Raw genomic sequence first — 22033 nt, 5'->3', positions numbered from 1 at the left:
AAGAACATATCACCATTAACAAAGATTTCCTTAAGAAAGGAAAGTAATGCTGCAACCGTTTCCTGAATACCAGCCCCTAAAGGTGTGGGGTAGCGGGGAGAAGAACGTGGCCCCCAGGCAGATGGTGTTGGAGCCCTGGACCTCTCCTTCCTCACCTGTACAGCCCAGTGAATGCTTTCAGCAGAGGACATTAGTGTGGGGGGGTTTATGGATGTTTCCCCAGTGAATTTCATTGAATGAATTTTAATTGCTTTATCAACAAAATACCTATGTGTCATTTAAGAGTGAAAAAAGAATCACCTCTGAGCCATTTGGTAATTGTGGCACTTTTACTGAATCATTAAAAAAATTGGTGCTGGGGCAAAATTTGACACTACTCCACTCTCTGGAATCCCACGACCAATACGCTCCAGAAGAGGCCACCAACCTCGGCCGATGGGAAACCTCCTCAAGATGCTGAGGCTGGTGACATCTGAGCCGGGCCGTGACGCCTCCAAGCGGCTCTTCCTCATCACTCCAAAACAACTCTTCCTGACAGATCCAGCACTGACCGGTCTCAACAGTGGTAGCAAAGTAAAAGAGAATAATGTCAGCTGGTGAGGATACACTTTCCTGGGGCTACCTGCACACCGCCTTATCTGAGGTGATGGTAAGGACGGTCAGACCTGTGCCTGAGACCAACACACTCACTCCACTGACTTGTTCTAGCAAAATTCCATTTGTTCTGAAAAGAATGAGACAGAAAAGAGTCAGGCAGACACAGAACAAAGTGCTGGTGCTGATTCCTCCAGGTACGAGGTAGGGGACCAGGTGGTCACGTTACTACTAGTACTTCCCATGTGCCCAATATTTACTTCAAAGAATATTTTCCCTTTCCAGCCCTTCTCAGTTGCATCCACATCCATGCCTCACTTTTTCTCTTAAACAATCCATGGGAAGCACGAACTGTCCACACAAAGTCTGCACACCTACCTACTTAATATTTTTCTTGATCTTAAAATCTAACTGCTTTTAAATGAAATAAAGGAAATGCTAAAGCTGCCAAGGACACTGAAAGGAGACACTGTAACCCCCTACCTACCAAAGAAGTCCCAGGACAGTCACAGCGGGTAAAGGGGGGGAAAAAAAACACACATACACACACAGGAAAGGGTTATCCTTTTGCTTAGCTTTCGTATCATTTGATGAATCCTGAATACAAATACTCTCTAAAAAGAAATTTGGATTCACTAGGATTTAATATAATAGGTTTCCAAATGTGGCCAAGAAGGAACAGGTATGATAGAAATGAAATGCATCTTGCTTGCAGTTATCCTTAGAGTTCAGGACACATAAATTGGCCCCAAACCAGAGATTTGAAGAAAATAAAAGAACAGAAAAAATAGGAAAAACAAACCCAACAGTCCTCTCCAAATTATACTCCTCAAATTATACTCAAATCATTATGAAAACAGAAATTTCAGAGTATGTATCAGAGCCACTACCACAAAAACTATTCACACACACACAACATAAACAAAACAAAACCTTCCTCTTCTACTATCTAACACAGGAGATTCTGGTTCTGAGGGTCTTGGGCTATGCATGTGTGCTGCGACGAGGCCCGGATGGACCCGTAAAAACCCGGCATGGACAGATCTCTGCCCAGAAGGAGAGGATCTGAATGTACCACTATAAAGACGGGCGTTGGGATTCACTGATACAGAAGGCTGTTCAGCTAGTGAGTTAAAAAAAAAAAATCCCACCAACATTAAATAAATAAATGAAAAGGCCGATATGTCTAAGCCAAAGTGATGCTACCTATTTACTGCTTGAAGCCAGCACTCTGCCAAATAGGAGACAAAATGATTATTTAAAAGCTCCTTTTTTTATCTCTGTGGCACCACGCAAGTCTCAAATGAACCTTTCACCAGGACACCAGAGATGTTAACACTCATCCTCCAAGATCCAATTTCAACCAGCGGAGCTGTTACCTAATCCAGCAACCATCACATGTGATCAGGTTCCTGCTTCCCTGATGGGCGCCCCGCAGCCTCCCTCGCCTCCCCCCCCTCCTTTGCTCCCCAGCCCAACAGCTTTTACTCGGGTTTAAAGGGAAAAAAACCCCTGTTTATATCAGTACATACAGGATTTTAATACAGAGATTTGTACACTTCCATTGCCAAAAATAAAATCAACTGCAGTGGATTTGCTCTGCAAAGAGGGTCACGCAATAATATATTTAACCCTTTCGGTCATCATTCTTAAAGGAGTTTCCTTCTCACAGATCTAACCCCTCATGTAAGAGACTGGTCAAGACAGGTGAGTGACGTACACAGAAATTGTCACAGGCCCTTTAAAAAGCATCCGATGTCACCATCTACCTTGCTGCCATCACTGGCCCTGGGGTTAACTCTCTGGTGAACCGCCCAAGATAAGAAGGCTGTCACAGCACAGTCAGGGCTGCTCTCACAACTGATCTCCTGCTGGTCTTTCTTTGTTTCTTCACACGCGGAGAAAAACAAACCAAACCCAAAGGCAGCTTCAAGATCCTTGGCAGGAGGGCAGCAAGCGGGTTGTTTTGTCCTTGGCTGAGCCCTGACACCGATCCAGAGCAGCTCCACACAAAGCCCACTAGAGGGCACTCTTTCTTCACCAAGGACCGGTTGTGCTAGGTGGGCCGCTGTTTTCAGTCCCCAGGTTTTTTAGTGCCCGGGTAAGTGCCCCTGCTGAGATTCATGCTTCCAGGGGTGCAGCAGGCAGCACAGGAAGACAGCTTATCTACTGAGAGGGTCGTCTTCAAATCTGGACAGCAGTTCAGGGACCCAAAGCTGGGCTGACAGAGAGAGATGATGGACAGTCAACAGACAGGTGGTTTTTTGGGGGCTTCCCAGGGTAGTGCTACCGGTAAAGAACCTGTCTGCCAGTGCAGGAGACATAAGAGACATAGGTTCGATCCCTGGGTCAGGAAGATCCCCTAGAGGAGGGCATGACAACCCACTCCAGTATTCTTGCCTGGAGAATCCTGTGGACAGAGGAGCCTGGAGAGCTGCAGTCCAAAGGGTCGCAAAGAGTTGGACGTGACTGAGCGACTTAGCACACAAGCAGACAGGCGGTTTGGGAAAGGGCATGAGGTGTTCCCAGGATGGGGGCCCTCATGCTTTCTGGCCAATTTCTTTGCTTGATTTGAAGGCACAAGACTGAACCTCCATGCAGATTTTCCAGTCTACGAACTGGTCTTCAATACATATGACCAGAAAAGCTGGGATAGTGAAGCTCTCCCAGACTCAGCAAACCCTGCTCTGCCATCTTCCAGGGGGCAGAACTTTGGACAGAAGTATGGGACAAAAATACGCTGTCCTTGCATTTTTTAGAAATAGAGCAAAGTGCCTGCCTCCTGAAAATATCACAGTTAGATGTTTTATTTGTTCAGAAAGTACCTGTGCACAATGAATTGTATCACCTTATGGAACATGAAGTCATATTACAAACTTAGATAGCAGGTAACTGAAGATTACAAAGGCAGAGTAATTTCCCCAAAACCAAAGCAGATGGGACAAGCTACAACTAGAATCTAGGTCTTTAACTCTTACACACTTTATCCTTTACTCTAACATTAGGATTCTGTCACCAGTGGTAATCGGGTGGATGTGCTTTCAATTCTGCGTATGTGTGTGTGTATACACACACATGCACACAATGTCTTTTGTTGCTCAGGTTGTGGCTGACGTGCAAGACAGAAAACAACCAGGCACGAGTTGAAGAAGGGAGGAAGTTCTTTCTACTGACCTCTTGATTTCCTTAAAATTTCCTGGTCTTCTTCAACTACTTCTTTCTGCCAATAGGACCATCATGATTAGAGCCATTGAGCCTTGTGATAGAATGCCCTCTTCTCTCTCAGAAAAACCCACTTACCGCAATCTCATCCTATTTCAAATCTCCATTTGAAATCTCCAAGAAACCTACCCAGATAGATAATAGCTAGAAATGACTGCCCTTGCCACTGAGCCACCAAGCAAGTATTAACGCTATCTACACCACAGACACGGAGAAGGCGATGGCACCCCACTCCAGTGCTCTTGCCTGGCAAATCCCATGGATGGAGGAGCCTGCTGGGCTGCAGTCCATGGGGTCGCTAAGAGTTGGACACGACTGAGCGACTTCACTTTCACTTTTCTCTTTCATGCATTGGAGAAGGAAATGGCAACCCACTCCAGTGTTCTTGCCTGGAGAATCCCAGGGACGGGGGAGCCTGGTGGGCTGCCGTCTATGGGGTCGCACAGAGTCAGACACGACTAAAGCGACTTAGCAGCAGCAGCAGCACACCACAGACACAGCATATCTCAGAGCCACCACCGTCACACCTGCCACCTCGCCAGCAAGGCTGCGAGCTTCTGAAAGGCTGTGATGACCTGTCCTCCACCTATGTATCCCCCCATGACCTCACAGAGCCTCTGGCACTGAGGACCTATTTGAGCATCTCCTAATGTATGAGAAAGAGTGCAGTGAGGACCTATTTGAGCATCTCCTAATGTATGAGAAAGAGTGCAGGAGGGAAGCCTGCAGGATGAGCTCTCCAACGACCCCTGTGTCAGTTCACTGTTTGTAAGGCAGTCAGCTCCTTAGATATTCGCTCTTTCTCCCTCTGGTCCAGTTATAGTTTGGACCAGAGTTACCTTCTGTTAGAGGCCCTTTCCCTCTGTCACCTCTTCCACCCCACTTCAAAAATCTGTCAAATCTACACTGTCATTAAGCTAGAGCCTCAGAACCCACAGCCTGGCATGTCCCCAGCAAGCCAACATTATCCATGATGAAGGCTCTGAGTGTTGGGGAAGGCCTGGCATGTGACTGGTACCTGGGGAGGAATTCCTAGGAGGGCTGACAGTGGCCCCCAGGGAAGGGGCTATGCATACCATGTTACACAAAGGAGCCCTCTGCGGAACGCTCAGTTCACTCAAAAAATCACTGAGCACCTCGAAGGAGCCGGGAATGGGGTGGACGCTGAGATTTCCAAGAAGCCCAGGGTTAGACTCCTCCAGTTCCTTCAGAGTGAGCACATCAAGTTGCCAGAGTAGGTGGAAAGCAAGCAGAAATCCCGGTGGACACATACCCTCTAATACTTCCTCTAGTTTCTTTCATTTCCCACAAGCACAACTGCACTCACAAATCATAAATTCCAAGCTTCTGCTGCAAAACAACTATGACATATTTTGATTCTTCTGAACGGGACCAAAATCTGATGTCAGTGGTTTGAAGCTTAAGGTACTGTGTCCTGATATTTTCCAGTACCAACCTTCTCGTTTGTTTGATGAAAAAGGTGTTTTGTGCATTTTGAAAAGAGTCTGTCTATCCAACAAAGGGAAATGACTAACAATTTGATTTTTTGAATTTTACAAGCCAGCCTGAGAGATGGTTGCCAGTCAGAGTTTCTGGTGAGCATGGGAGAACCAGTGACCACCTTAGTGGAGACCGTCCAGGGCAGGCAGAGATCTCTGAGGCAGCTCAGATGAGAAATCCAAGTTCCTGGAGTCTTCAAGTGTGAAAGCCATGCTTAGACTGCCAGCCATCTGTGTGCCAGCTCTTGAGACCCTCAGGGACACCAAGGCTGGGATCCGTGGGTCTAGGGATTCTTATGACATCACCAGGTCTTTAGACGTAAAGATAAGATGTCTTCTAGCCCTTTCAACCTTCCTTGGTTTGTTAGGCAGGTAAACCAAGCAACAGGACTTGAGGGCTTTAGTCAGTCAATAGCAAGACTGTGAGATTCCTCAAGCACTGCATCCTGCAAATACTCACCAAGCATCTCTTATAGTGCCAAGCACGGTGCTGAACTTCAGAATAAACTGTGGTCCAGAAAGGACCTTAAGGATACATTCATGTCTTCATATCTACCCACCACCACTATGTTCAGGGCTTTATGAAAAGTTTTAGGGCAGGAGGTAAGCAAAAAAATATATGACACTCTTGAGATGGTTTTAGCGTTTTTGTTGTTGTTTATATTTGGGGGGTTTTCTTTAGAGAAACATACCATACTTTTTCTTGTCATCTCTTTTTCTGAGCCAGGTTGCAGTGGCTCTGGTCACATGCATTTTCTACTTCTCAGGAAACACTCGGGCACGGATCCCGATCACACGTCCCCTGCTTGGCACATGGAGCCTCCCAGGCCAGCTGGCAGAGAGCAGGCTTATGTGCTGGGCAGCAGACTCCTGCCTTCCTGGATGGGTGCCGGCTGCCCGGGTGAGGGGGCATTGGTCCTTAGTAACTTTAGCTTGGACTGCTGCTGGGGTCTTGGCTTCAAGAATGGCTGCAGAAGTTGGGAGGAGGGTGTGACATCACAGCAGCCTTGGCCTTGACTACCATGCCTGGAGGTGTGAGAGAAGAACAGCTCCCAGGGAGGGCCAACGCAGGGTGCGAGAAGCCAGGACGGCACCTGGTAGCCCGCGATGCAAGAAACAGTTTCCTACTCAGTTGTGTATAAAATGTGTGAGAAATTGAGAGCCACTGGTTGGCAGCTTGCTGTGCAATCCCAGAGACACAGGCTTCTCTCTACAACGGTAGTTTCTCAAAGAAGTGACACCGTGGGGAAAGCAAGAGAGCTTCTCACCGTTCTCTTGGATTCAGATGATAACATCAATTACGCACCTAGCACATTGCTGGCAAGTGCTAATTCTTGACAGATTTCCTCTCCCATCAGAATTCAGCATCCTCCCAAAGGGCAAGGATGGGCCTAAGCCCTCTTCTGTGAGTTCCACAACATGGCCGGAAGGAAGAGCACACGTACAGAGCAGCGTCCAAGGCTCCCACTGCAAGACCCTGCCTCCCTTAAGCGCAGTTTCTTTATCACCTGACAGTCAATAATATAGTGTCAACCACAGCTTGACTCTCATTAAAGCATTAAATAAGTTTATTTTTACAAAAGCACATGTCTGGGCTTGGTAACTGGTTAGCTTTCAATGGTTGGTTAAATCTATATCAATCTCATTGATAAAGGTCCCTTTGGGAAGAGTAAGAAAGCAAGATAGATTCCGACTTAAGAGTTTGTTTTTTACATGAAAGAAATCAGCAAGGTAGAAAGAACCAGGCTAAGTCAATGAGTATACACACACACACCAGGCTAAGTCAGTGAGTATACAGACACACACACACACACACACACACACACACACACACACACACCAGGCTAAGTCAATGAATACACACACACACACACACACACACACTCCAGGCTAAGTCAGTGAGTATACAGACACACACACCAGGCTAAGTCGATGAGTATACACACACACACACCCCCACAGCAGGCTAAGTCACTGAGTATACAGACACATATACCCACACCAGGCTAAGTCAATGAGTACAGACACACACATACCCCCCCTACCTCACTGTGCTGTGCTTCTAGGCAAACTCAGACTGACACCATCAAGCCCAGGAAATTGATTCTGAGCTCAAAGAATGAATACCAAAATGTCTTCTTTTTTCACCCTTTTCCCCCTCTTTATGTACCTTTCTTGCTATTCTTCTCCCAAGCACGATAAGAACCCTACTTCCTCTGATGCCCAATATGTGCCCTCTTTATGAGAGCCCCCGGCTCCAGTCTTCCTCAGTCAGGAAGCATGCTGCCCTGGCAGAGCTCACTGGAAGATGCAGTCCTTCCTCAAGGCTGGAAAGGCCCTTCGGGGAGCTGCTCAGCTCTGGGGCAATCTCACCGTATGTCAGACAAGCTAGCCTGGACACCCTCTTCAATGGCGGCTTTCAAGTTTCCATTGAAAGTAAAGACGTTGTAACCAGACGGGAATAGCAGCGCTATTCACGATGGGGGTTTGAGGAAGTGTATGGCAGTTTTGACTCTTGGGTGGGATTCAGACCTCATGTCATTCTTTCCTGCTGGGACATAGAGAAACCCCACACTCAAAATATTAAAAGATAACTGGATACTGCTATGTTTGTATGATGTGTGATCTTAACTTCTTGACATCATTCCACTGTGTCAGGACAGAGAATGCTTTTCTGGCTCCTGCTGCTGCTTCTGCTAAGTCGCTTCAGTCGTGTCCAACTCTGTGCGACCCCATAGATGGCAGCCCACCAGGCTCCCCCGTCCCTGGGATTCTCCAGGCAAGAACACTGGAGTGGGTTGCCACCTCCTTCTCCAGTGCATGAAGGTGAAAAGAGAAAGTGAAGTCGCTCAGTCGTGTCTGACTCTTAGCAACCCCATGGACTGTAGCCTACCAGGCTCCTCCGTCCATGGGATTTTCCAGGCAAGAGCACTGGAGTGGGGTGCCACTGCCTTCTCCAAGTGACTAGCAAAATTTTCTTGTGTATATTACCAAGCTCCATTACAGCAGAACTATTTTTTTTCCTCCAACCTTCCAAATGATTTCATCAGAAGTAAATTTTAAATAAAGAGCATTTTATTCTCACAGAAATGGTTCCAGTTTTGAAAATCACAGAATAATTCAGTGGCAGGATTCCTAATACATTGTACTGTTGATCTTGAGGGGTCCTCACCAAAGATAGCGATAACCCAGTCTTAACTCACTCCAAGATTATTTCCATTTCTACAAATTACAGAAGACACATGCCACGAGTGAGAGTCCACCTTCGTCCTGCAAGAGGAGGCTTACTGTCTAACAGGAGTGAAAGGACGCCTCTACAGGATGACAGCCACAGAGGTGTCTGGCCAAGGACACACAGGGCCGACGTCACAGTCGGCAAACAGCGAGCTCCACTAGGGTCGGACACAGGGCCCAGAATCAGGAAAAGCGTGCAACACTTGGGCTGGTTCCATCCCTCCGGCCTCTTTAACTTGGTCCTTCCACTTCTCCCTCCATTAGGGACACAATTCCTTGGAATCTGCAAGAGGATGGGAAGGACTCACTGAATCTCAGGACCACTGTATGACTTCAACTAACACAGATAAGAAGATCATTTCAACTAAATCTGTGTATTAACTATGCTAATATTTACAGTGAGAGATGAGCTGTGATGGGGGCATGTGTCTCTCTCCTATATGGGACATAGGAGAGGAAACAGCTTAAGAAAGGGCCTGACAGAGAGTTTCAGAGCAAAGTTGAAGAAAAAGGATGACCTTTTGGTTTCTTCCAACCCATCCCTTTCCATGGACACAGAACACTGATTTTTGGTTAAGTCACGGTTATAGGAGGAAAGATACTTCCCAGCTTCCCTTGCAGCTAAATGTGGTCATATCTCCAGTGACAAAATTCTGGTGATAGATGAATGGAAATAAGATATAAAACTCTATCCTTAAAGAAGGAATGTCTTTCCCTTCTTTCCTTTCTTTTCCTTCTCTCCTTTTTGCTAGATGGAACATGGATATAAGGGCTGGGGCTCTGGCAGCCACTCTGGACCATGAGTTGACCTGGGGAATATAGGCCACAGCAGGGAGAAAAACCAGATAGAAGTCCTCATATCCTAGAGACCAGCCTGTGGTCACCTTCAGTTCAGTTCAGTCGCTCAGTCGTATCTGACTCTTTGCGACCCCATGAATAACAGCACGCCAGGCCTCCCTATCCATCACCAACTCCCGGAGTTCACTCAGACTCACATCTATCGAGTCAGTGATGCCATCCAGCCATCTCATCCTTGGTCATACCCTTCTTCTCCTGCCCCCAATCCCTCCCAGCATCAGAGTCTTTTCCAATGAGTCAACTCTTCACATGAGGTGGCCAAAGTACTGGAGTTTCAGCTTTAGCATCAGTCCTTCCAAAGAAATCCCAGGGCTGATCTCCTTCAGAATGGACTGGTTGGATCTCCTTGTAGTCCAAGGGACTCTCAAGAGTCTTCTACAACACCACAGTTCAAAAGCATCAATTCTTCAGCGCTCAGCCTTCTTCACAGTCCAATTTTCACATCCATACATGACTACTGGAAAAACAATAGCCTTGACTAGATGGACCTTAGTCGGCAAAGTAAAGTCTCTGCATAAACTTGCATTTTGTTTAAGCCAATTTATCTTGGGTTTTGGGGAGGTTTTTGTCTTGTATTATTTGTGTTTGGCAGCCTAACCAATCTAAGCTAATACACTCTTAAAAAAAGAAAGAATAAACTCTAGAAGGCAGAGTGATTTCATGCTGGGTAGAGTGTTACAAAGAAAATTAGAAAGAGGCAGGTTTAATAACCAGAGGCAAGTCACAGAAACACCTGAGTAGCCACTGGAGAGAATTTCTTCCTTAAAAAAAAAAAAAAAAAAAAAAAAACCTAAAAGAAAAGATTTAGAACAGATAGAAAAGGGTTGATTATTAGAGGGGTCTCTCTTGGGTGCCACGTAGTCTCTCAGCAGAAGTGAGAGACTTGGGCAGTCTGGAGAGAGGGAGCATGGCAACAACAGGCCTCCTGGTCAGGGTGCTGGTGGCCTGGGGGAGTATAGCTCAAACCAGGAGGGAGAGGAGGGTGGTGAGGGGTGGCTGCGTGTGCAAAGTAGCCAACAGCACTCTGCTGCCTCTGTGATGAAGGAAGTGAAGAGACTCTGTCTTGAACAGAAGAAAGCTAAGACAGGCTAAACTGTCATCCTGGAGCTAAAGAGAAGAGAAGGAGCAATATGTGAGACCAAGATGACTGTAGGCTGTTGGAACTTACCCACCTGTATACAGCTTGTATTTGTATATTTCCTTACACTATAGCACAATGTTTGTACTCTAATTGGCCTGTTAGATCTGCCAATTCCAGAGGAGGGGAAGAGGGACACAGGGGAAGAGAAAACCTCAGCATGACCCATTTAAAGAAGAAATCATCTCCACTTTGGTGGTAGCAGAAATTCCCCAGCAGAAGGACACTGGGTCTATTTCTGGGCACCCCAGGTCCATTCAAAACACCTGCCAATTAGCTTTCCTTTTTCCATGAGCACAAACACCACCTGTGACCCCGGACCATCATCTCACAAACGCACACAAGGTCAGTCAGGGTCTTTCCGGGAAAACATGTCGGTAATCCATCACCAGTCATTACAAAAACCATCCCACGCACAGGTCTTGGTGCTAATGAGTCACCAGAGTCATTCTCAGACACCGGGGGCTGCAGAATCTGCCGGCAAAAAGGCGGCAGGAGAGGCAAGAGGTTTTCGCTGCTGTTCGAAAGTTCCTGAGTTTGGGCCTCAGAAAGCATTAAGTCTTTGACTGAGAGAAGGCTGGATGGTAGGACAGGATGCTTGCTGTGTCTAGAGTCTCATCCTGGGCAAGAGAATGAGGATGCTGAACAAGGAGTGCTGGTGGAATGAAGGCAGGGCCCTGAGATGATGGGCTCCAGGCTGCAAAGCACACCTTCAGTCACCACCAGTCCTGTCTCAGCATAAAGGGGAAACATCTCAGGGGGACCAAGAGAGGTCTCGGCTTGTGACGTTTCTGCTTCAGGGAAGAATCCATGGAGCCATCATTTGCAATTCTTCCCATCTCAGCACCTGTGCCTTTCCTTAGGGAACGAGCTGCCCGGTGGCTCTGAGCTCCCAGGCTGTGCTCCACGGTGTCCCCTCTTCCCACTAGAGTCCATGTGGCCGAAATCTTAAAAACATAAACACCTGTCCATCAAATAGGCTTAACTCTTCTTGAACTTGAGTGCAAGCATTCAAATTCCACCCTGAACAGGGCTTCTCAAATGCCGATTCAAGTTTCCAGGGGGACATCTTAAAGGAGAAGTAGATTTCAAGTAAATGATTGCAACTTATCGAAAATAATGTGCTACTTAGCGTCTGCAGCACACATCCTGGCAGGCAGCAAGGGGAAGCAGCACTGGAGCAGATGGGAGCGATTAGGCTCTGATTTTCAGCCGGGCTTTTTCTTGTCGGTATTGCCTCTGCTTGTGTTTACATCCTGGTAAAACCAGGACATTTGGGAGAGGGGAGAGATGCATTCTCTGGACCATTCCTTCTTTCTGTGTGCCAGAGATAGAGGCCCCCCACCCCCACCAAGAACTCTCACACAGAAGGTGCCCTCCCCCTGTGGGGACGTAAGGTGGTCATCACAACTACCATCATCAAAAAGCATTTAGCTCCATGAGGCGCTCACTAAATACATCAATGGTTGACAGAGAGACAGATGATGGGGATCTTAATTTTCCTTTAAAGATCTGCCTCCCTGAGGCTAGGCCTTATTTACTGTGATTCTTACTATATTTATCTGAAGAGGTATCTTGTTTCCTCCTCCACTGAATAAGCTGACATCTCTCCGACCCACAAAATCTCTCTCAACTGTTCCACCAGGCGGATGTTAGCACGGCCCTTTCTCAGGCCCCTTAGTGATGGTACGTCACTAGCAAATTGCATCTGTTTTGCTGAGGACACTGCTGCAGAGGGCTGACTGCCCAGTAAGTCCCGGCAGGACAGAGAGGAGACCCCAGCTGTCCCCAGTTTATCGGAGCCCTTACAGGGGCTCATGTTCTTTGGGGTAACAGACACAGAGTAATCTCAGAAGCCAACTTTGCTTTTCTCTTTCCAGGCTGCTTGCTTTCCAGTGGCACTCTGACTGTGCCAGACTAGTCATGTCCACTTATGTTTAGTGACAGCCTTACAGCTCCGTCAAAATAAAAATCTCAGCCTGCACAAAGTGTTGCTGGCCTGTACAATTTCACCAACACTGCCACCCCGACAAGGACCCAGGATGGTCTCTTGGTCAAGCAGTCACTCAACAAACATATGCTGTGTATCTACTCTCTACTGGATCCTATTTCAGCTGGGGAGACTCAACCAGAAATAAGAGAAGTCTGTAGACTGGTGGGAGAAAGACAAATATCAGCTGATGATGGAATCAAAGTGATCAAACAGGTGTGTGGATAAATGCATGGGAGATGTGGAAACAGGATATTTTCTTGTGTGAGAATGAAACTTTGCAAAGCAACTTGCCTAAAATAAGCTCATTTGCTTATATTCTCACCTGAACACTATGTGGTATCATTATTCCTTTATTCAGATGGGGGAATGGAAGCACAGGGACTCAGAAGGGCACACAACTAGTTATGCAGCGGACTCACATCTAGGGCCTTCTCTCTGCATCACAACCACCTCCAGTCTTAGCCAGGCTTAGGAGGCAAGCGAAGGCCAGGGCCCCGAATAAAGTACAGGGCTGACCCAGGACTCTAGGGCCGGAATTAACAACTGGCAATTTCCACAGGTTGAAGGCCAATGTGAACTTTCATGCTGCCTTTTGCAGAATCTCATTTCTCTGCTCTCCTGAACCAGGCTAAACCAAGAGTAACAACTAACAACACACACATGGTTTTCCCAACTTCAATGCACTCTGCTTACGACTTCAAGTAAACCGAAAAGTCACAGAATTGTTTACATACCAAAAAATGAGTTTGCAGTGGCACAACCTTTTTAAGCCAAATTTGTTTTCTCTTCTTGTGTCAAGAGACGTGGAAGTGAAATTTATGTTGCTGTGCTGTTGGTCTGTTTGGTAATGTATGACATGGGTTCCTGGCACATGACCTTGGCCTTAAGGTTTGACATCACACCCTCCAGTTCCAGGTTCTCTTCCCTGGTTGCAAAGCAGAACTATGAGGCCATCTCTCTGCCTTCATGCTACCAAAAGACACTTAGGCTTATGGGAAAATGAGGAGACAGCCGCTTTGATGTCCTCCAATGAAAAAGTGCTGAGCACTCGCATCATGATGGTTACACATATTCTTCTCTCCATTTTTGAAATTCGACAGATCATCCAAGTCTTGTTTACAACATGGGGTATGAATGTGGCATAAAAACAAAATTAAAATGTAAAAATATTTGGCTAAACATGTACACATATATATGTACATTTATATTTTCTTATACATTCCTTTTGTTTAGAAAAATTTAAGTCATGGAATTATTCTCAGCCTTTCCTCCTCATCTTCAAACATTATATCAAACTGTGATGGAATCATGGCAACACGGGGAAAACAGCTAGCTAATTTAAAAATTCAGTATACCAAAGCAAGTTACGTACATGCAGTTTTCTTTCCTCTTCTAGAGAAGATACCAGGAAACCAACTTTGGTTCCCGGAACCCTAAGGAAGGTTCCGCGGCCTTAGGGCACCATCATGCAAGGTCCATTATTTGTGTTATTTTGGCATTTCGTAACTATGCCTGTGAAAGTTGTTTTTTTTAAATAGGGGGTGGGTTGCAGTGGCACATGAAAGTGGTCAATATAAGTCTTATATAGCAAAATTACTACTTATTGCGGCTGCTGCTGCTAAGTCGCTTCAGTTGTGTCCGACCCTGTGTGACCCCACAGATGGCAGCCCACCAGGCTCCCCTGTCCCTGGGATTCTCCAGGCAAGAACACTGGAGTGGGTTGCCATTTCCTTCTCCAATGCATGAAAGTGAAGTCGTTCAGTCGTGTCTGACTCTTAGCGACCCCATGGACTGCAGCCTACCAGGCTCCTCTGTCCATGGGATTTTCCAGGCAAGAGTACTGGAGTGGGGTGCCATTTCCTTCTAGCTGCCACCTAATGGCTATGCAGGTGTGGGTGGGTGGATCCACACTGTTACACTTTTAAATTTCCTTTTGTTTTGCTGCCCAAACCTAGCTAATTTGGCTGCTGGTCTTAAAACTCAGGCTGGAAGAAACATATCTAAGATGAGAGTTGCCCAGCCTTTAGGTGACAGAGATGGAAAGAAATATGAACAGAATAAAAAACAGAGGTCTTCTTAATTGCTCTCTGCCTTACTGCTATTTGAGCAGCTTTCTCTCTGCAAAGACCCTAGACTCTCAAAGGGCTTCCCAGGTGGTTCAGTGGTAAAGAATCCTGACAAGTAGAAGACATGGGTTCGATCTCTGGGTCTGGAAGATCCCCTGGAGAAGGAAATGGCAACCCACTCTAGTATTCTTGCCTGGGAAATCCCATGGACCAGGGTGCCTGGCGGGCTACAGTCTGCCAGGTTGCAAACAGTCAGATACAACTTAGCGATTAAGCAACAACCACAGCATAAGACTCTCAGAAGTCATCAGTCTGTGCTTAGGTCCCATGAGAAAATGCGCACAGCCAGCTCTGCGGTCAGAGGCAGAATCACTGGGACGCAGCGTCACTCTTCATTTCTTCTCTCTGAAACAATCCTGAGATTATCTCAAAGATGCTATGGTGAATTTCAAGGTACGGCTTCCCTGGACAATTATTCTCTCGATAGCCAAGCATTTACTCCGTTCATGCAGAGAAGAGGAAAGGACTCCATTACTTGCCCCTCCATCATCTGAATGACAGCACCCATACTCTGTCATACACACTGGGAACAGGAATGTACAACCCTGGCATCACATGTAGATACCCCATATATTTTAACTGAGATTTAGAAGTTCAAGCCATACATACAGTGATGGTATATTAAGGGTATAGGTTTATCATCCTGTAAATTTAAGGAAGAGAAAGTCTATCAGTGTATGTCAAAGAAAGCTTTCATGGCTGAAATTAGACTTAAAACCTTGGAATCGCTTTGTTTCATGTAGGACAACCCTCTGTGTGGTTCCTTCTGGATTTTTCCTAGGAGTATAAATTCAGTTCCAAAGAAAAATAAATCTCCCAAGGGAAAACAATTTAACTATTTGGAGAATGTGTTGATCTTTAAAAGACACCGATTTCCCTAATAAAGGGAGAGAGGAGAGTGTTAAGGGATGTGAGTAGGGGGTGGGGAGAGAAAGAAAATAGTGGAGAAAAACAAGCAGAAGACAAGAGGAAGATAAAATAACCCTCAAGTTGTTCGTGGAACAAGAATTACCCTGGGAAGTCCCTGGCAGTCCCGTGGTTAGGACTTTGCACTTTCACTGCCAAGGGTGGGCGTTCGATCCCTGGTTGATTGGGCAACTAAGATCCCTCAAGCAAAAAAAAAAAAAAGGCATTACACAGACCAGATGCTCAGTGGTTAGGACATTATACAGAGCCCCTTCCTTCTAAATCACGTCACAGCATCCTTCCTAACAAGATACTTGGATTTGCAATGTGCTGCACTGCCTTTAGCTGGCTGTGCCCTTTACATCAAAGGAATGGACACCCGTCTGTGTCCCTGGGGCCTCAGAGTCTCTCCTTCCTGGAAAGAATAGTAGGAAAGGTACGAGAAGGAATACACATGCAGTGAGCTACGATAAATAGCTAACAATTTATATTTACATTCATTCTTGGGCAGAAACCTTCTTTACTGCAATATATTAATTAGGTTATTCATTCATTAAATCAAAAGCACCTTTCTCTGAGTGCTTAGCAAATGCCCGGCAGTACTGTGTTTATTGGAGACACAGAAATAAAAAAAGCAAAATGCCTGCCTAAAGGAATAAATGGTTTCAAGGAGAAAACAGAGAAATAAACAGTTTTAAAATGCCCTGGTGTGGAGGAAGTTTACCCTCCAAAAGGCCTCTGCTTGTGATATGATCACAGTTAAGTGTGCTGACATTCATCCTGATTTCCTTACTCCAGCAAAGGCTGTCACATATTCAAATACGCAAACAGACACCAACATATGCTGGCACAGAGGTGGACCAAGGCCAGGGACCAGGTGCTCCCGCTCACCTGTAACCGTTTCAGCCTCACCATAGCCCCACATGGATAAATGCATCAACCACTTGCAGGACTTAAACACTTAAGAGCCACTAGTAATCAGAGTCTCAGCTCTGCGTCCCAGGACAGGACACCCCACCCTCTCTCCCTGGAGAGCTGCTTCAGTGAACAGGGGGTGGGGGAATTCTGTGAGTGTAGCCAGCATCCATCATGCCAGCAACCCCTGGCAGGCGATCTTAACAAATGCACTTCCTCCTCCGGGAAGAATCGGGGCTCCGTAGCCTGCAAACAAGCCACAAGCTGCACACCAGACCAGAGATGGGCTGGGAGGGAGGGGCAAAGGTGGTTTTAAGGCTTTTGTGGCTTTGAAGAAAAGGTCTCTGAATGTGAGAAAGCATTCAAATAGTCTCTGCAGGCATCCTGGCCCTGTGGTTGGGCGCTCTTGGGTCTGTGGCCGTTGAGTTCACCACAGGCTCAACTTCTTCCCAGCGTATTCCTCTCTCATTTAGCCCTCGAGACACCCGCACAGCTGGGGTGGCTCTGCAAACCTCACCAGCAGGTGAAAAGTCTGGGGCAGTGATCTTTCTCGCTTGATCTTCGACAGGGCGTCCTGGAGGCAAAAGTCAGACTCTCAAAATCTGAACTCGTTTCTTCCGGTACCAGAGAAGAAAAGTAAATATTTAACCACAGGCACAGAGGTTGAAGGAGCAGCAGCTATAATCAAGACTCAGCTTCTCACCCCTCCCCGAGCTGAGGTGAAGATCCCCCACGCCTCTATGCAAGCTTACCCAGGGCAGTGAAACCCAGGCTCCAACCAGCAATAATTCCACATATAAACAACTCTTGCTCGGCATGAAGCACACACCAGACAGTAATCAGCTTATCTAATAGAACAGGCCTCTTTTCCTAACGTGGAGGAGGATTAGCAGGCTTGAATTACAGCCGTGAAGTGTAATCAAGCTCTGATCGACACTGGCAAAGGATACTGTATATTCCTGCTGGGCCATGGGTTGTTGGCGCGATGTGGTGTACCTACAGGGTATGGACAGGAAACGTTTGTGATGGTAATGACTCTGGGAGACAGCAACTGAGCAACGGGAGAAAGCAAGTGTTATGGGAGAAAAATTAGATTATAGCTGGTGCCCACGTCCTCCCTGTACTCCTTCCAGGCTTCGGAAGCTCTTAAAGTGACTGCATTTGAAAAGATTTTGCAGGTCCATTAAGAATATACTATCCCCCTAAATCATAACCAAGGGTGAACTCTACCCTTGGTTGGCCACAGAAGATACTTCATTGCTGTCTATGACACAGATCCCACTGTCTCTAACCACAGTGAGGGCTATGGCGTAGGAGTGCTGTGCACATCCTGCGGTCCAGGCATGGGAATGGAGCGGGGAATACGGCTGCCATGGAAATCACAAAGGAATTCGTACTGGGCCTCAGAAATCCCCTGATAGCTCGTTGGTAAAGAACCTGCCTGCAATGCAGGAGACCCTGATTCACTTCCTGGGTCAGGAAGATCCACTGAAGAAGGGATAGGCTACCCACTCCAGTATTCTTGGGCTTCCCTTGTGGCTCAGCTGGTAAAGAATCCGCCTGCAGTGCAGGAGACATGGGTTCAATCCCTGGGTTGGGAAGATCCCCTGGAGAAGGGAAAGGCTACCCACTCCAGTATTCTGGCCTGGAAAACTCCATGGACTGTATAGTTCATGGGGTTGCAAAGAGCTGGACACGACTGAGCGACTTTCACTTCACTTTTCAGAAATCCAATAAAATGATTTAGGAATCCCATCCTCACTTTGAAGATGTCAAACCAACCCAAACCAACTAGCAGCTGCCTTTTCTATCACCCACCATGGAGACATCTCATCTCACTTGGGAGGCCAGCATTTAATGACAGGCTTGTGAAAAGGTCATCTTTATTTAGTAAATTCCATGATAGGAGAAAAAAAATTCTGAATTTTTTGAAGCTTCCCAAAGGACCCTTATATCCTACCTAAAAAGGAAAACATTTTACTCTAAGTCTGTTTTCTCTCACTCTGCCCATTTCTTGGTGATGAACTTTTCTTCACATCCTCTTAGAGCAGCTCTCTTAAGTAAAACAGTTCAAAAGGCCAGTGGCCTTCTCTTCTAAAAATAAAGAATCACAGCTTCCTTTGTAATTTCTCATCTATCTTGACATCGAGTCTTTTTTCCCATTCATGTTTCTTAAAGATCAAAGAATCCAAAGTGGACATAACATTTTAGGAAATTGCTTCCACTAGCGTGAGGAGTGTGCACGTGAAAGTCGCTCAGTCGTGTTCGACTCTTTGCGACCCCACACACTGTAGCCTGCCAGGCTCCTCTCTCCGGCCAGGCTCCTCTCTCCATAGGATTCTACAGGCCAGAATACGGAGGGGGTGACAACTCCCTTCTCGTACCCAGGTCTCTCATATTGCAGGCGGATTCTTTACCGACTGAGCCACCAGGAATACTGGAGTGGGTAGTCTATCTCTTCTCCAGCAGATCTTCCCAACCCAGAAATCGAACTAGGGTCTCCTGCAATGCAGGCGGAGTCTATACACGCTGAGCTAGCATGAGGGATGCCAGGAAGACGACTTCCTGACCTTCCTGCATCCTGGCCCTCCCTCTCAAGAAGGATCCACTGCATCCTGCTCACCTTTGCCCCTTCCCCCAGGGGTCCCCACCAGACTTGCTTCCCTCCACTACAGTCTCACCTCTAATTCTCTCCAACACCAAATTCTTCCTGATACACTTAGCAGGTGTCTCGGGTAACATGAGTGCCCTTGCAGAGAATCCACCGGTGAGGAAGGAAGGAGCCGTGACCAGCAAGGTGAGAGGTAAAAGGATGTGCATGGGCCGCCTGTCCTGCCAGTCCCATCCCATTCCTCACCGCCTTACCCCTTAAGATGTGCAGCCCCCAAACCCTCTTCACCCATAATCACAGCATGGAAACCTCACAGCAGAGCCTTTTAACTCTATGGTGTCTGACATGAAATTGTGAAGCCCAAACTGTCAGACACTACAGCAATCGGTGCGTGAAACCGTTTAAAACAATCAGGCAGACTACAGTATAACCACCAGTGCACATACGATACTCGTGTGTCTATAAGCAAGAGCTGAGCTGAGTGGGTCCCCCAGTTCTATCAGGGTACCACCCATCCACTGAAAGTAGAAGATAAGAGAGGGCATTGATTCAAGGGCTGTGTGTGGTACCTGTGTTTAAGATCTGGATCAAGGAAGGCAGAGCTCTGTTCAATGAGTGACATGTGCCGAAGATCCTCCGAGCACTAAGAATTCACTCCAAGGTGCAACCGAAAATAATTCTAGGATTCAAAATTGTGCCACCAACACAAAGGCTGAGAACACGTGCTCTTAGCAGGACAAAGCCAGCCAAGGCAAGAAGAACCCGAGCTCTATCAAGAACGCCTTTGGTGTTGAATTAAGCTGACCTGACCTCACGTTAGTCTGGATAGCCAAGGAACAGTCAGGGCTGAAGCCCAGAACTGGATGTAATCAGATCTGAGAAAGCAGACACTACGAATACAGAGGGCCTCTCTGGATCTGAGTCAGAGGCACCTCCCTCTCTGACAGGCCCCGCCACTTATCTTGCACTCAGGGGTTGCCTCAGTGCAAAGTACTGCCATCTCTGCTCAGACTTTCAGCCAACCCTAGTGTCATCCCTGGGGCCCTCCAACTGGCCTTTCAAACCTCATTCCAGTATCTCCACCCAAAACAGTATGTAGGGCTGCAAATACTGCCCCTCACATGCCAGCAGTCTTGAGGGGGAGGAAGGGCAGGGGAAGGGGAGTGGGCATTGCTGCTCAGGGGCCATCCTCCAAACCACACGTCCAGTATCAGTTACAGCTTTCCAAATTGATATGTGACGCTGATAACAAGAGTCAATCTTTGCACCCGAGTGAGTTAGCACAGTCCGCAAACGGGAGGCTGCCTCTCCCTTCCAGACCTGGTGTGAGATGTATCCACACGCTCTCTGCAGAGCCCTCTCAAATTTATTTTCCCAGCTGACATCTTATACGGCCCTATCAACAAGCACGCTGTCAAGGCGGCTTGTCAGAGTGGGTAATGGTGTTGCATCTTTGGCTAGGCTTTAACATGTCTGAAAGGATCTGAAATCGTATGCTCTTTTAAATACAGACTTTGTGAAATTTAAAAAAAAAAAAAAATTGAATCGCTGAACTCCAAAAGTCAAATGGCAAAGAATCTGGGTAGGGTAGATCTGTTGCAAATTCCATTCTGTGGGGAAAACCGTTGCATAATTAGAAGGTGTTTTTGCATCTCTCTGTTGAGTTTCGGATCTGTAGCTAAAATGAACCTTGTGTTTAAAGCCACCAGGAGCTTTCATGAACAAGGCTGATCAGACAGAAGTGTGGCTTGAGCGCCTGAGAGCAGTGCGGCTTTTCCTATTCTTGGGGTAGGGCCCAAACTTGACTGAGCCCTACCTTGCCCTACACAAGGTCTCAGGTTTCTACATTCCATTCGCCTTCCCTCATGTTCCCCCAACCCCCTTTCTGGCCTGGAGGCCCGCTGGGTCCCAGGCTGCAGGTCTGGCCAGGGCAGATGGGTAATTTTTCCTTTCAGCTTTAATGGCTGCTATTAACAATAAGTTGCCCTGCCCTACTGATGGCTCAACTTTCAGCTTTTTCTCTGATTGCCTATGAGTAACACTGTGTCACATGAGCTGTGTTTAACAGAGGTGTAATAAATGCCAAAGAAGAAATATTACCCAAAATAAAAAATAGTTTGTCCCCGTGTGGCCAGGATCTCATGACTCACAACAATGTTCATTTCAGCTTCTAACATAATTTCCATTTGCATTCTTTTTTTAAGGGTCTCTGGGGGCTTTAAAAAAGCTGTTTAAGAGGAAAGGCAGAAAGACCATAGCAATTGTCAAGTTTGGGGATTTCTGCGCTCCAGACAATTGCTGCCTGCAGACAAGAGACAGACTGACAGAGGGGTGCGTCCTACAGACACAGAGGACAGGGAAAGGCAGGCAAGGGGCTCATTACTGATGGTCTGCCTCTGGCAGAAGGCGGACTGACCTCCTCAGTGTGGTTCAGAAGGTGGGCTTGGCAACAGGAGACAGAGATGAAGGAAGGGGAGGCTGGACCCCTACTACCCCTCCCCACTTCTACACACACAGACACACAGACACACACACACACACACACACACACAGGAGACAGAGATGAAGGAAGGGAAGGCTGGAACCCTACTACCCCTCCCCACTTCTACATACACACACAGACACACACACACAGGAGACAGAGATGAAAGAAGGGAAGGCTGGACGCCTACTACCCCTCCCCACTTCTACATACACACACACACACAAACACACAGACACATACACACACACACTCACACAGACACATGCACAGACAGACACACACAGGAGACAGAGATGAAAGAAGGGAAGGCTGGACCCTACTACCCCTCCCCACTTCTACATACACACACAGACACACACACACACACACACGAGACAGAGATGAAAGAAGGGAAGGCTGGACCCCTACTACCCCTCCCCACTTCTACACACACACACACACACACACACATA

General features: G+C 47.0%; 1 protein-coding gene across 11 annotated transcripts in view; it reads right to left on the bottom strand.

The window, feature by feature from the left end:
• The window catches only part of PBX1 (PBX homeobox 1), a 337025-nt gene that overhangs the window by 104907 nt on the left and 210085 nt on the right, over positions 1-22033 (bottom strand). The window contains exon 1 of one of the 11 annotated variants that reach the window (XM_069547559.1): positions 428-520. The exons of the other annotated variants lie outside the window; for them this stretch is intronic. Within the exon in view, the coding sequence (XP_069403660.1) occupies positions 428-512 (85 nt within the window). The 5' untranslated portion in view covers positions 513-520. Of the gene's footprint in view, positions 1-427; positions 521-22033 lie in introns of those variants that run through there. 11 annotated transcript variants of the gene reach the window in all.

The sequence above is a fragment of the Ovis canadensis genome, chromosome 1 (assembly GCF_042477335.2).
Source record: "Ovis canadensis isolate MfBH-ARS-UI-01 breed Bighorn chromosome 1, ARS-UI_OviCan_v2, whole genome shotgun sequence".
NCBI classification, from domain to species: Eukaryota; Metazoa; Chordata; class Mammalia; order Artiodactyla; family Bovidae; genus Ovis; species Ovis canadensis.
This window is presented reverse-complemented; position numbering and strand designations above follow the sequence as displayed.